Here is a 13,958-nt window from a genome sequence, read left to right on the forward strand (position 1 = left end):
GATAAAAGTAAAATATCTTATAAATGATATAAAATTATCACACATGCACATGTAGCTCTACACAATGAGATAAAATTAGAACTCAAATAGTGACAATGGATGAACAGTAGCCCCTTTACAATATTTTTCATTGATATAGACCAGTGGTTCATCTCCACGTAGTTTCAGTGATGGGATCTCTTCAGCAGACACCCACACTGCACCCTAACAAGAAGAATATCATGTAAATAATAAACGTATGATATACTGTGTTATCCACTTACAGCACTTTCAAAATCAGGCAATGTTTTGGGTCGCTGATTTTCATCCTTTGGTGTTGCAACAAATATTGCAAAAAGCCGAACATAATTTTCTAAAGGAACAAAGCATTTTGATACATTTCTTATACATGCAGATATGCTTTGATACTGCACTACTATATGTACAGTACTACCATACTGTTTGATGATTGCTCTATTAGAGTAACCTGATCTTTAAAGAGTAGAGGGCTCCAGCTTCCCTCCCTTTATGCCAATGGATGGAATATATGTATAAAATACTCTTGTTTGAATGATGTTCAAGGTGCCCATAGTAACAGCATGCAAAATCATTCAAAGGTGATGAGCACTGGTCCAGCTGGGTCACTACTGCTGACCCACTGATCCAGGTCAAGGTGTTAGTGGGCATGATTCAACAGACAGTAAGACACTAAATGGGAAGCTGGGCATGGCTTCATACATGCCTACAGACTTCCAACACACTTTACTGATAAATGGGTGTAGCTCCACATACTATACCTCACACTCCCAATAAGTGGGCATGCTTCATGACAGAAGCTGAACAGGCCAGATTATGACGCATACGTGTACTTCCACATGATTCAGACCAGATATCCTACAAAGCGCCAGACAGAATGTGACCTGGTCCCATTTCAACCTGTTTAAGTATTTGTTACCTACACGGAACAGGACAGAATAAGCATTTCAGTAACATCGTTTTTTAACCCTATACTGGGTTCAGCACAGTATTAACAAAAAGATGTGGCTTGAATCAAATTTCAAGCATTGTGTACTAGGGAATAATTCAAATTTACAGGGTCCCTCCATTATCCAAACTGATTGGCCCATAGTGGAAAACTTCAGATAAATGAAGCCCATGCATATATAGAGCTCATCTAATAGAACATACACTTTTGGCAAAATACTCTAATAGAACAGTCAGTTCCAAAGGTAGGATAATTGATAGCCGGATAATGGAGAGACCACTGTATGTTGTTTCTTGTATTGTATTGATTCTTCTCTTTAAACCAATGCACTAGATGGTTTTTAAATTATGTATTTAGTTCATTTCCATAATTACATCACTAAGTGCATGTGACCAACATAGTGTTACCTTATTGTTCTAACCTGAAAGATTACCTTGGTCTCATTCAGCCAAAAAAAAACCAACCCACAGGGGACACTCACTATAAGTATTGAGGGTGTACATATCAAACAGTACGGTAGTACTATTTAAGTAGGGATCCCCCTGAAAATGACGCGTGCCGCCTAAAATGCCGCCTTTAATAATCATCCTAGAGACATCTTATGCCACAAAAATCACCTTTATGGAATAATATTAGTCCATCTAACATGAAATACAGCAAAAACAAGAAAACACTTACTGGTGACTGGATATAGAATTTTTAAAAATCGCCAAAACTTGAAATTTCATTTGTCTCACTCACTGACCACAGTCGCAAGCCTAGAGGCCAAACAAAGCAGCGTATGGCCACCATTTTATGCCACAATAATAAACTCACCAGTGGGATGTGCCTTTTGGTGTTCCAACGAGTGAAGGCTTTCTGCACCTTATCATTTCTTTCATCTTCAATCAGGCTACTTGTCTTCTTCTTCATCCAACGAAACCAAAACGAGGTGTTAATTTTCCGTATCAACACTTTCTTTCAGCAGCATATTTAGATGCCACAGAATTATTTCAGAGCTGGATTTCAGAAGTGCTTCAGTCCCGGTGCTACTATAAGAGGTACTGTGATACTAGCTAGATATCTGCAACTTTGCGATTGGGATTCCGTTCAGGATAACACCCATCAAATAAAGATCTAGGTGGACTAATGGGTGAATTTTGCATGCATGTGCTAGAGGGTCTGCCCCAGGAAATTTAGATGTTCTGAGACTGCATTTGGCAAAAAATTTGGTGTGAAATTATCTGTAAAATAAATGCACATCGCTCATTATAGGTACGCGCTGCAATGATTAATTTAAAAACTTAACTGTTGCATAATCATTTTTCAAAGGGAGTTTGTGGAAACCTTAAAACCCCCTAAAACCCGCCGCTGTACTACAACAGTGGACCATTGGTTATTCAAACCCCAACTGACTTAGGCAATGGTAAAAGTGTTCAAAATAATAGATAAATGAAGCCCACGCATTTATATACAGAGCTTTGTTGAAATACTCTAATAGAACATACATATGTATTGTCTCGAATTATGGCCCAGGTGTTTATTTCTTTCAAGCAACTTTTTACCCCGGCTACTGACTGAGACCAGCATTTATATATGTGATTAGCATTCACGAATCAACTTCATACCTTAGCCTCCTTGGTGTTTTCCTTAGCATATATTTCACAGATTCAAGCTTAAAAGGAACACTGTAAAACATTCTTTAATTTACTTCATTTATAACACTGCATGGAATTGTAGGAAATTATGTAGACATTCATTTGAGATCCAGCGTTTATTTCTGTTATGAAGATGTATACCCCTAAGGTGTTTATATGAGACCGGCCATAATTCAAGGTATTATGGTACTCTAAATACTCTAATAGCCCAATTTCGGATAAACAAGGGTATGGATCAATGAAGGTCACATAACTGAGGGTCCACTCTACCTCTACGATAAATATTATATCTAGCATGAAGGGCAACTAGTTATGATCCTAGCTACACATTTCAGCTATCAAACATGGTAAGCACGAGTAGCTACATACACAACTAAAAAGCAAATGATATTAAACAGTGCATAAATTGATAGTAGTAGCTGAATCTAAAAGTTTAGCTCGTTTTTTATTGTGTTTGGATCACTCAATGGATTCTGCAACATTACAATGGATGCATGTACCACTAATAAAGTATCTAATTATATCACAAATGTCACACCCAGCATTGCCAAGGCTACAAGGCTTTTTATTTATAGTCTTTCATGTATGCCTGAGGAAGACTTCATGGCAGAATTGCCTAGTGTACACAATCTGTTCTCGTGCTTTACTGTGTAGCTTAGTTTGCTAGGGATACAGTTCACACACTACACACACGTGCAGCACGCACAGATACAGACATATCCACTCATTTCTACTCAGATAACAAAAGACATAATTGTACCATGCATTGATGGAGCATAGTGGATAGCCAGAACTCCAGTCAGGTCAATATCAACACCAGCTTCTTCCTTTGTCTCTCGTATAGCAGCTGTTGTTAAGTGTTCCTTGTGATCAACAGCTCCTCCAGGTAAGAAGTACCTGAACGCACACGCACATAAAGATGTAATGGAAGATTCGGATATGCTCACCCATTGCTACCAAACTCTTGAACAAGAAGGAATTTATCATCACTAGGTCGCTGGCACACCACAAGTGCAAAAGCATACAGTTTAGGTCTTCCAAAATGTGGCTCTTTAGATGGAGCATGGTCATCATGGATGTGTACCTGACAATAAAGTAATCAACATGCCATTTGACTTGCATCATTCTCACCATCATGGGCAATGACTGGATGTTCATACAAATAGGACAACAGTTGTCCCTATGCCTTTGCACACTGTTGGGTACATTGATGTGGTACAATGGACAGTGTATCCATAAATCCTTTTGTGTAAAGTCTCTAGTATGACAATAGGGACATACATAAGGTCCCACATCCTTTCCCAACTGAGACACCATCTCAAGTGCTTGTTGTAAGTCAGCATTGTCTAGTTCGGTTATCATGTTTGCTCCATCCCTTACTGCCTCCATGCGAGCAGTTGCATTGTTGCAAGTCCTGCTGTGTGTTATTATGATGAAGGCACAGGGGTGCTTCTTTCTGGCATAGCTAATATGTTTGTTATCAGCTGACTGGACCCCTATCAGAATACACGCTGCATCATGTTTATCCACCAGTGAAGTGAAGGTCGACGGTGATGTTGTTACATGTGATACGAACATTAAATCCAACTTTAGTTGCGGTAAACCCGTCTTTTCTATGTCATGTTCAGACAAAAGCAGCGCTATTAAATGCCTCTTAGTTTTCTTGTCCTTTGCAGTTTTAAATCCTTTCAATAAACCCGCCATTTCAGCGATTTCTTTTACCGTTGCTTTTCACACTGAGTCAAGAGCTGAGCTAGGAGCTGAGTCATTCCTGCACGGATCTTGCATTTCTAAGTTCCGAGTTGCAAGCCAGTACCTGTTATTAAGCGCACCATAAATAATAGACGCCTATCAACACGTGTCTGGTCACGTGTTCTGTAGACGCCTACCTTAGTAACCCACCACAGTATATCAAAAGATGGAGAGTCTCAAAAAGGTCTGGAAGTCAAACGTCTTCTCCAGCCCCACTTATGGAGCGCATTCACAACGAAAACTGGCAGCGGCTAATACAACAGGTAAGGGGTTTGTGTACCAATTTAATAAAAGTGTGAAAACTAGTCCCAATAGAAGAATACAGTTGCGAATTTGGTTCAGGAAAGTTCTTTGCTCTTTGTGGATTTGGTGGTATATTGAGTTGTGGACTCACCCACACGTCAGTGGTGCCCCTTGATTTAGTCAAATGTCGAATTCAGGTTCGCATATGATTGTCTACGTTTTAATAATTGTACTGATATGTAGGTCGAGCCACAGAAATATGGTAATATGATAAAAGGTTTTGGGGTCACATTAAAAGAGGGTGGAGCCTTTGCACTAACCACAGGATGGGCACCAACATTTATTGGGTATTCCATTCAAGGACTTGGAAAGTTTGGGTTGTATGAAGTATTCAAGTTGTACTATTCTAAGTGGCTTGGAGAGGTGAGTGCATTTTATGCTCTTGTTCCTGTTATTGGTAATTTTGGTTACAGGAAACTAGTTATCGTTGGCGCACAACAATTTACTTAGCTGCATCAGCCAGTGCTGAGTTCTTTGCTGACATAGGTTTAGCTCCATGGGAAGCCCTGAAAGTCCGGATCCAAACTCAACCTGGTTGGAGTAATACATTGCGTGAAGGCCTTCCCAAACTGTACAGAGATGAAGGCCTTTGGGGGTGAGCTCATTGTCTTGTGCTGCTTCACAGAACTACCTCCTGTCCTTGTACATACTCTAACAGGTTTTATAAGGGACTAAGCCCTCTGTGGATGAGGCAGATTCCATATACAATGATGAAGTTTGCTTGCTTTGAGCGAACCATTGAATTTCTCTACAAAAATGTAGTACCTGTTCCACGGTATGTTTACATCAACTCCTCTGTTTGCACTGTAATATATTCATAATACAGGGACCAGTTGCCCAAGTCCCAACAACTAGTTGTAACATTTGCTGCTGGCTACATAGCTGGTGTATTCTGTGCCCTAGTTTCTCATCCAGCTGACTCAGTTGTATCAAAGTTAAATTCAGATGCTGGAAGTACTGCTATCCAGGCTGCCAAGACATTGGGTTGGAAAGGTACAGAAAATCACATATGATTTAAACATGTCCTAGCTGTTGTATTTCAGGTCTATGGAAGGGATTAGGAGCAAGGATATTGATGATAGGAACACTTACCGGATTACAATGGTTTATCTATGATTCTGTCAAGGTGTACTTCCGTATGCCTCGTCCACCTCCCCCCACCATGCCTGAGAGTATGAAGAGAAAATTAGAAGCTACTGACTCTCAATAAATGTTATAGGATGCTATTTGCTATTGTATTTGTGAAATAGAATACCTATCTATTTATCATTAACAGAAGTGGCACATCAACTTGCTTTCTAGAAGCAAGTGCTGCAATATTATTGTTTCTCTGGTATTTTTTACTTCACTGCTTGTTCTTTCAGTCCGTCTCATTTTTTTAGTAATGTCTCCAACATGGTATGGCACATTAGAAGACATCGGGGAACATGGTAACATCCTGTACAAGAGTACGTAAAAACTAGTTGCTGCATGACTACAAACCTTTAAATGGTCCACCTTTGAATTTCTGGTTTATGTGGCCTTCTCTAGTTAGGTAACCATACCATTCACCATGTTGAGGATCTGGAAACTGCAAGTCAATAAACACTTAACACACGAATGTTGGAGCGGCTTACATGTTTTAAGGTGTAGTCGAGTACTTCACAAAATCTTTTCCAAATTGCATCATCTCTGGTGACCTGGTAGACCATCAGTAAGCTGATCAGTGTCTCATTGTGCACCCACCACAACTTCATATTCCATTCTAACTGAGTCGGGTCATGACCATCTACATCAAGAAAGTAAAATATACCACCATGTTCTTTGTCCCATCCTGCATTAAGTGGTGTCATAATGAAATCCTCTATAGCTATCTTCTTTAGGTCAGGCAGGTCTTGCTGCTGAGCCTCTGTTAGCAGCATCCATCCAGCTTCAATAGCGTGACCTGGAGTCATCAAACGACCACCACTTCCAGGCAGCTCACTTGCATCATCACTGACATTCTCACAAATCCACTTCTTGTCTCTCTGTTATAAAATGATATCGCAATACATTACCATGGCGTAATAGTATTGATGAACAATATGGAGAGATTAATGTACAGTGTAAGGTTGCTTTTTTTTATGAGATGTATCATACCTGCAAATGGGTCTGAATTTTTTGAATGCTCCATGATATCTCCTTTTCATACTGTTTCCTCTTAGTAGTGTCATTTCCACACACTTCTTGTAGCACATTTAGTAACATCATGGGTCGGCCAAGTTCACTGGTGCCTCTGGTGAGATACCCACTGCCTAGTGATGAGCTGTCCACCATTATCCACTGAATTAGTTGTCCCAGCATCTTCTCTGCTGCTTCCTTTAAAGACACGGCATTATAAACACCAAATTTACATGTGACACTCGCCATATAGTGGTTGGTGCCTGTAGCTCGAGCCAACTCAGCTAGGGCCATTGTGTAGAAACATTCTGTGAATGGTTTTCTCTGTAGCTTCACTGGATTACCCTCTCTGCTAACCATAAAGTAGCAACGCTGCTCACCAGAAACTTTCACATGTTGCAGAATAAATTCTATTCCTGGATAAGTAACAAGCAGGTAAAATTGCTGCAACATGGACAGAATTGTACCAGCTTTTGCAGCCTCCAATACTTCAGCTGTATGATAACGTTCCAGTGAATTATATAATTTGGCATACATCCACACTTGTCTGCACACCATCCAGCCATACTTGACTGTATCAAACACTTTACCTTCACGTGAGAGGCAATGGAGAAAGCCTCTGCAAAAGGAGTCACGTGACTTCAATGATCACTAGCATGGTTGCCTTACCCAAATTGTTTGTCGTGTGAATGCTGCAGCCAAAACTGCATCACCGAGTCTAGTTCAGTAGTTAGTCTGTCCAACACTGAGTCTAGCGTCCAAGCCATTACCGTTGACCACGCCCACTAATATCGTGATGCCAACCTTTTGTTTCGCGTGCCCGGGAGATACACTAAAATTTACTGTTATACATGGTGGCGGTGCAATACAGTATTTACAGCAAACATCATTACTTAAATATGTTGGTGTGTTTTAATATGGAGGAGGAGATGAGGAAGTTGAAGACATAGAGGCTGTAGAGATTTTCTTCTTGACCCTGATGGATTGACATGATGAACTACAGCAACCAAACCGACAGGCATATAGTACAAATATTGTTTACATGACATCCTTACCGTATTTCAGCATATCTTTTCTTCTCCATTGAAGTCTCTGGAGACTCACACTCATAGGAGAAGTAGTAAAGCTCTACAAAAGGGTACCATTGTAACAGACATTATAGCTTGAGATCAAAGGAGCTAGGTTTGTCACACATCATAGTTTATCCCTACAATAATGTTGGTATGTGTAACTGCACAGCCAAACATAAAATCCTTGTCCCTTTGATATGGGCAATGTAGACTAGATTTGGGGGTATGATGCATGGATTAATTCACACCAGGTCACACATCATTATTTATCCCTCATGATCTCAAAGAACTGTTGAACTAATTCAGCATTTGACACCTCAGGTTGATGCTATGGACAAAACATTATATATCCAAGTTACCCAGGGCCCTAAAAAAAAACAGTGCAACACAATGCTTTATTAGCTGATAAATGAACCCTAACACCTCATAATGCTGGGTTGTGTAATCAGGGTTATGATCCCTGCACTTTACAATACTTGCATGGTCACAGAAAATAGTTTGGTCACACGGTATTAAACTTGAGGACTTACCATCTTCAGTGCAGACTGGGACAGTCATCAAGTAGTTTAGTACGGTCTTCACCCTCTCTTGTGGGTACTGTAGCATACAATAGTCACACCAGTGGTTGATATAAACAGTGGGACAACTCACATTTGTGTTCTTGTATGATAATACCTGAGTGATGAGTCGGGATAGTGCCCAGAACTTCTCAAAATTTATCAAGCCATTTGGACACCTGATGACCATGTTGAACTACATTCTGATACATGGCTTCATAAATGTCTTACTTGTTCTTGTTTGCCTCATTGAGAAAGTAAATATCTTTGAGCAACAAGCTGAATACTGGTACAACACAATTGGCCTATTAACACAAAATAAATTCATCATCAAACTTGTCAAGACAACCTGTTGCTTGTCCTGTGTCACACTGCTTACTGCAGTCAACAAGCAACTGCGATATGCACCAAAGTTACTCGTTGGGTCCATCAAGTGCTAAAAGATTGACTGTATAAGTACACCAGAGAACACCAACTAGCTACAATACCTCTACTTCTTCCATTGGACTCATGTTCACTTTGCTAAGCTAACAAACAAATTAATGTGAGGGTAAGAAAATATAATATGGTGTTTATTAGCATACCGTCTTCTTTAGCCGGCTAACAGGTGTCATGTTTAAACCAACTAAAATGTATACAATAATTTGGTGACAATTATAATAGGCATACTTAAAACTGCTAGACAAGAATTAAAGTTGTTTATCTTATAACAGTGGAGAGCAGTCTGAATAAAGAAATCGTACACTCGAACACGATCATGCTTCTTTGTTGGCTACCATTAAAGATGACATGACATATTGTACATGAAAATGAAACACATACGTACCACACATATCTCGGTAGAAACCAGGTAACTAAGACGGTTAAACCATTCCACATACGCCTCAAGATTTCTAGTTTTCTTCATGTCTCGAAACAGTGGCTCTGTTTCTTTAACCTCCTTTACAAACGTCTGCACAAATTCTTCTGGTCCAATATTATTTAGTCGTTCCTGCAGCACTCAACCATAAAAGTGTGACAGTTTTTGGTAGTGTAACTTACTAATTCAACATGGCATAATTGTTGAGCTAGTATCTGTGGGTCGTCAGTGACTTCTAAAATGTTCACCTGCCCCTGGTGGTCTGATAGTCGTTCCATTGCAACTTCATTGACTCTGACTAGAATATGCTCGTATTTGTCCAATACTGAGAGCTATGACACTGAACATAGGAACAAACTACCCAGGAAATAATTAACTTACAGTTTTAACAAGTGTTTGCTGTATCTGTCCAACAGCCTTGCGTAGCTCCTGTATGTACAGTAATGACACAATGAAGACATCACAGTTTAGACCTACTGCACTCTGACGAGCACACAACTGTGTGATCTCCTTGAAATGTCTCATCATCCGCTCATCACGAAAGTCATATGGAAATATTTCAGTCCACTCACTGTTGCGTTACATGACATGTTCATCACTTCAGCAAAAATACTAACATACCCCATCAGTTCAATGATCTTGTTAGCATTGTTCTCAGTAGGTGACTGTGGGAATTTCACCATTGTAACTGTCATATAAGTTGATAACTCACTGCAGTTGACTTGTGATGATAAACTTGGGTCAACTGTACACAGTATGGCAAATAATTATTTGAACACTACTATAGTATGTACGCGTTGAGCTGGATCCTCAAAAACATGTAATAACTCATGGCACATTTGTAGTACTGCTCGACCCGCTAAAAATATTTGAAAATCTTTTCATTCAAATGTCTGACATAATATTTACAGCCAATCAAAATTTTCACCATACATTTCCTATGGGGAAGCCATAAAATACAGTGTCTATTATAGCCTTTTCCGAACTTGTAATGGAGCCTAACCGCACATGTCCGTTGTTGACACCTTTGCTATCACCATTAATCATCTGGTTGGCTGAAATGTTTACTCTCTTGAGAAAAAATCTACTTTTAATTTTTAGCTTTTTTTCAGGATCCGGCTCAACTTGTACATACTATAACCCATATACCATACCCTGGACACTCTTGCAAGTAGCTCGTGGGGTTTCCAGAAAAGACGGATGCAGAGGAGGAATGCAAAAATGTAGCTGTGCTGTGTGCAATAAAGTATACTTAATCAATAAAACACCACACACACACTACACACATGTGCGTGCACACACACAGTGACATACATCAGGATAGTGTGTAGCTGTCGGATAGAACTCCTCCAGTAAAGCCTCTAAACTCCCAGACACGATGACACCATCCTTGTAGTTCAGCTAACAATGGAGTCTCATGTAACAAGGACAAAATATAATGTTTAGGTACGACTGACTTTTGGTGGTGTTTCATCTAGGGGATCCCCCTATAAACACAATATAATTAAAGTGATGTATCTATATCAGTGTACTAACAACCTGCACTTGCTGTTCAGATGGTACCAAACTATCAAACACCGAGGGCTGCAGATCATGAGAACAATATAGACCATCAATATTTCGCATCATCTTACCCTTTTATTAGTGGCTTTGATACCGATTGCAGGCAGACTCCTTGATGCCTGTAGGGCAAGTAATTACCTGTAAACAGTTACCTAGCTAATGTTAAGTTGTCACTTTTAAAGGTCGGCCTGGTTTTTGGCTAATCGCCTGCAAACCAACTTGACGTAACTCTTGGGACAGACGTTGGAACTGAGTGTGGATGCGTCTACACCCGGTCGATATAAAGGGGCGAGATACACACAGCCGCAGAAACTCACGCATAGTTGTTCTGTTGCGCTTCTAACTCCTTGGCCTATAACTAAAATAAAATTGCGACGTTAGGATGTCGGATGTACCTTTGTTCCGCCTGGTAGTGCCCCGCCCGAAGAATCCAATTCATTTTTTAAAACTGCTAGTTTGGCTTCTTCGCTTTGGAGCAATCGCTCAGTAACCTGTTACGACGCCCAGACCACACAGTTAGGGTAATGTCGTTTCGGCTGTCTTCCTTACCTCCAACTGCACGCCCAGCAGGTCCTTCGCAGTTCGCCTACTAGCTGGGTTGTCCATTTACATGGCTCATGTGCATCACTAAATAGCCCCACCCACTGAATAACGTCATTCACTAAATTTTGTTACGTATCATAAATTACTAGCAAATACGTGATGAAAATGTACTAGTTGTACTAGTCAGCTTGATGGTCAGGATTCTTCTTCAGTATAACAAACCCTTCAATGATCGGTGTCAGAGGTGTATCTGTAGGATAAGGTCAAGACATTATACACCACTAACAATTATTATATTAGGATAGTATTACATTCATCAGTGGCTAGTTCAGCTCTCTCTCCATGAGCCAGTAACACAGGAGTAGTATGTGTCTGGAAACCTGTTATGGTGCGTGGCTTGCCCACTTGTCCCACTATGTCAACTGCCTATAGTAACCAAACCAGGTCAACTATTATCAAGGACAGCCAGTTCATCATACCTGTCCAACTCGTACAGTTACTGCTATGGAGGATAGTGACTCATCCAGTGTGACTAACATTCGAGGTTGGATGGCAGGTACCAACCAGTAAAACAGGTAATGGCTGTTGCCTAGCAATGCTACATGGGAAATCATGTCCATTAAAAGTAACCTCAACTATAGTGACATATCTCACTATTGCTGGAGTCTGTACAACTGATTAACAAGCTGAGGATCCCACCAAGAGCAACATGGGAGAGTAAAGAACAATCACTGTGGAAGGGATTCAGAGTCAATGTCCCTTTACCCAAATGAGTTAATCCCTATAAGACAGCTGTGATCTCAGTAGTGACACAGCGACAGTACCTGTGCTAGTCGCACCATAAACAATGACTGTGGATCCTTGTAATAATATTGTGCTAATTGACGCAGCATGTTTGCCAGTCGAGCATTGTTTGTACCTTATAGAACAAAAGATATAAACAATTTCACTATAACTAACAAAGTGATGTTACCTGACCCAACCAAGCCCATTGCAAGAATAGCATTATGGACAACATCACTGTCTGAATCATGTGATAGTTTACTAAGTGTGTCTATCACTGAGAGTTGTGGGTGTGAAATGGAGAGTAGAGCTAATGCCAGTGGCACTGAACGACGTATCAATGGTTCCCCATATTGTAACTATGGGACAAGGAACTATTAACGCACATCTGTGACCTAGTAATGGTCTCACCAGATGGTTGTACATCCTTAGACACATGTCCATGCCTATCTTCTCTCCCATAGCAAGCAGGGCAATCCCTATGGTGGCCAACCCTTGGTGGCTACCTGGTTCAGCAAGTGATCCAGGTTCTGACTTGGTAGCTTTGGCCTTTTTCTTTTTACTATCTGATGACTGGTCATCAGTAGAAGCAGCTGCAGCAGCACCCTTAGTAGATGAAGAAGATGAAGCAGCAGAAGTAGAACTAGCAGCAGTTGTTTCTGTTTTCTCTTCAGTTTCAGGGTTAGCATAATGTTCACTGCACACATGAAGAAGCGATTGGATTTTTAAGACATCACCAGTACCTTCAGTGAACAAATGTAGTAAAGCTACTTCTCCACCACAACAGTCTTATTACTCTACCTGCATAAGCACAAATCTGTAAAAGTGTGCGTACCCACTGGCCTAGAGGATCTGCCACAGCTTGAAGGGCAGCCATCGTAGTCTCTGCAGCCTCTTGCTTCCCTGTATGCCAAGCACAGCAACAATACAAGTAGTGGCACAAGAGCCAAAGTCTCACCAAGATAGAGCAGAGCCAACCCAAGAGCTAAGTGTCGAAGGTGCGCCTCACTGGAGTGCCTCTCTGCATGTTCCATAAGTTGTTGGATCAGACTGTCTGTCAGGTCACCATGACAGCTGCCCACAGCAACCATGCCACATGCCAAACCAGCTTGACATGTCACCTAAGAATACACCATTTAATACAATGTATGGAGTCGCCAAACTGACCTCCAGGCTGGAGTTAGTGTCAAACAGAGCAGGGCTGATAATTTCAATGACATCTTCTCTTTGGGAGCCTGCATATGCTAGACCCAGTCTGCAAGGGGTGGGGCTCAACTGGTTGCACAAAGGAGGGTGTGGCTTACCCAACAATAGCTCCAATACGCATGGTATTACTCGGGTTGAGCACATAGTCGGACAGCAATGCAAGAGCTGGATCACACTCATTACGAACACCACAGTTGACAATACCACACGCCAAAAGTGCTCCAGCCTGCAATCAAAGTTTTAATAAATAAGATCACACAACTTGAAACAGGTTCACCTTTATATAGTCTTCAGATGAGTAAAGATATTTGTCAATCTCCGTTAAACCACTTTCAACATCCCAGAGCAGTATAAGACCAAGAGAGGCAGTAGCACTAAGCATACCTACAGTGAAAAATAAGAACATGGAGACTACAAAGTGGACATTTTACCATAGGTTTTATTTTTGTATATCCACTTGTTTCCTTCGTCTGTGGTGAGTAACTTGTCATGAACAAACCCAGCATTGATTAAACCATTGACAAATGATGATGCAAGATTCTGAGTAGCTGAGTCCACATTACTGGACTGTCCTATTGGAAA

General features: G+C 40.7%; 5 protein-coding genes and 1 long non-coding RNA gene across 7 annotated transcripts in view; 1 reads left to right on the forward strand and 5 right to left on the reverse strand.

Moving 5' to 3' along the window:
- LOC136260677 (uncharacterized) lies at positions 1-5,754 on the reverse strand. Its single transcript, XM_066054501.1, has 5 exons — positions 3,733-5,754; positions 3,549-3,685; positions 3,362-3,498; positions 264-352; positions 1-204 (listed from the first exon to the last, which is right to left on the reverse strand). The coding sequence occupies exons 1-5, from the start codon at positions 4,303-4,305 to the stop codon at positions 76-78; spliced, it is 1,065 nt and encodes a 354-aa protein (XP_065910573.1). The 5' UTR covers positions 4,306-5,754; the 3' UTR covers positions 1-75.
- Positions 359-3,355, reverse strand: LOC136260686 (uncharacterized). The gene is made up of 3 exons (XR_010703636.1): positions 1,781-3,355; positions 1,643-1,722; positions 359-1,581 (listed from the first exon to the last, which is right to left on the reverse strand). It is a non-coding gene; the product is annotated as an uncharacterized lncRNA (long non-coding RNA).
- On the forward strand, positions 4,445-5,934 carry LOC136260678 (solute carrier family 25 member 3-like). Of its 2 annotated transcripts, none has more exons than XM_066054502.1 (7): positions 4,445-4,616; positions 4,660-4,793; positions 4,840-5,019; positions 5,070-5,251; positions 5,315-5,431; positions 5,483-5,649; positions 5,700-5,934. In XM_066054502.1, exons 1-7 carry the CDS (start codon positions 4,520-4,522, stop codon positions 5,864-5,866), a joined length of 1,044 nt encoding a protein of 347 aa, XP_065910574.1. In that variant the 5' UTR covers positions 4,445-4,519; the 3' UTR covers positions 5,867-5,934. The 2 variants fall into 2 exon arrangements, with proteins under 2 accessions (XP_065910574.1, XP_065910575.1); XM_066054503.1 differs by having other exon boundaries at positions 4,446-4,616; positions 4,669-4,793.
- Positions 5,866-7,692, reverse strand: LOC136260674 (N-acylglucosamine 2-epimerase-like). Its single transcript, XM_066054499.1, has 7 exons — positions 7,465-7,692; positions 7,263-7,414; positions 7,042-7,211; positions 6,775-6,993; positions 6,273-6,662; positions 6,139-6,226; positions 5,866-6,094 (listed from the first exon to the last, which is right to left on the reverse strand). Exons 1-7 carry the CDS (start codon positions 7,560-7,562, stop codon positions 6,027-6,029), a joined length of 1,185 nt encoding a protein of 394 aa, XP_065910571.1. The 5' UTR covers positions 7,563-7,692; the 3' UTR covers positions 5,866-6,026.
- LOC136260673 (ras-GEF domain-containing family member 1B-like) lies at positions 7,624-11,504 on the reverse strand. Its single transcript, XM_066054498.1, has 24 exons — positions 11,394-11,504; positions 11,240-11,335; positions 11,162-11,196; positions 11,019-11,109; positions 10,916-10,963; positions 10,821-10,865; positions 10,739-10,768; positions 10,596-10,682; positions 10,436-10,513; positions 9,994-10,026; positions 9,903-9,946; positions 9,759-9,852; positions 9,663-9,710; positions 9,464-9,613; positions 9,249-9,413; positions 9,092-9,194; positions 9,007-9,047; positions 8,911-8,949; positions 8,772-8,858; positions 8,654-8,727; positions 8,517-8,601; positions 8,396-8,462; positions 7,851-7,923; positions 7,624-7,792 (listed from the first exon to the last, which is right to left on the reverse strand). Exons 1-24 carry the CDS (start codon positions 11,448-11,450, stop codon positions 7,708-7,710), a joined length of 1,755 nt encoding a protein of 584 aa, XP_065910570.1. The 5' UTR covers positions 11,451-11,504; the 3' UTR covers positions 7,624-7,707.
- Positions 11,502-13,958, reverse strand: part of LOC136260672 (26S proteasome non-ATPase regulatory subunit 2-like) — a 4,552-nt gene continuing 2,095 nt past the window's right edge. The window contains exons 12-24 of the mRNA XM_066054497.1: positions 13,808-13,948; positions 13,654-13,760; positions 13,475-13,602; positions 13,338-13,425; positions 13,129-13,291; positions 12,972-13,073; positions 12,582-12,913; positions 12,361-12,529; positions 12,212-12,306; positions 12,042-12,168; positions 11,867-11,985; positions 11,699-11,813; positions 11,502-11,637 (exon numbers count right to left, since the gene is read on the reverse strand). Of these exons, the coding sequence (XP_065910569.1) occupies positions 11,567-11,637; positions 11,699-11,813; positions 11,867-11,985; positions 12,042-12,168; positions 12,212-12,306; positions 12,361-12,529; positions 12,582-12,913; positions 12,972-13,073; positions 13,129-13,291; positions 13,338-13,425; positions 13,475-13,602; positions 13,654-13,760; positions 13,808-13,948 (1,757 nt within the window). The 3' untranslated portion in view covers positions 11,502-11,566. The remainder of the gene's footprint in view (positions 11,638-11,698; positions 11,814-11,866; positions 11,986-12,041; positions 12,169-12,211; positions 12,307-12,360; positions 12,530-12,581; positions 12,914-12,971; positions 13,074-13,128; positions 13,292-13,337; positions 13,426-13,474; positions 13,603-13,653; positions 13,761-13,807; positions 13,949-13,958) is intronic.

The sequence above is a fragment of the Dysidea avara genome, chromosome 7 (assembly GCF_963678975.1).
Source record: "Dysidea avara chromosome 7, odDysAvar1.4, whole genome shotgun sequence".
Taxonomy (NCBI): domain Eukaryota; kingdom Metazoa; phylum Porifera; class Demospongiae; order Dictyoceratida; family Dysideidae; genus Dysidea; species Dysidea avara.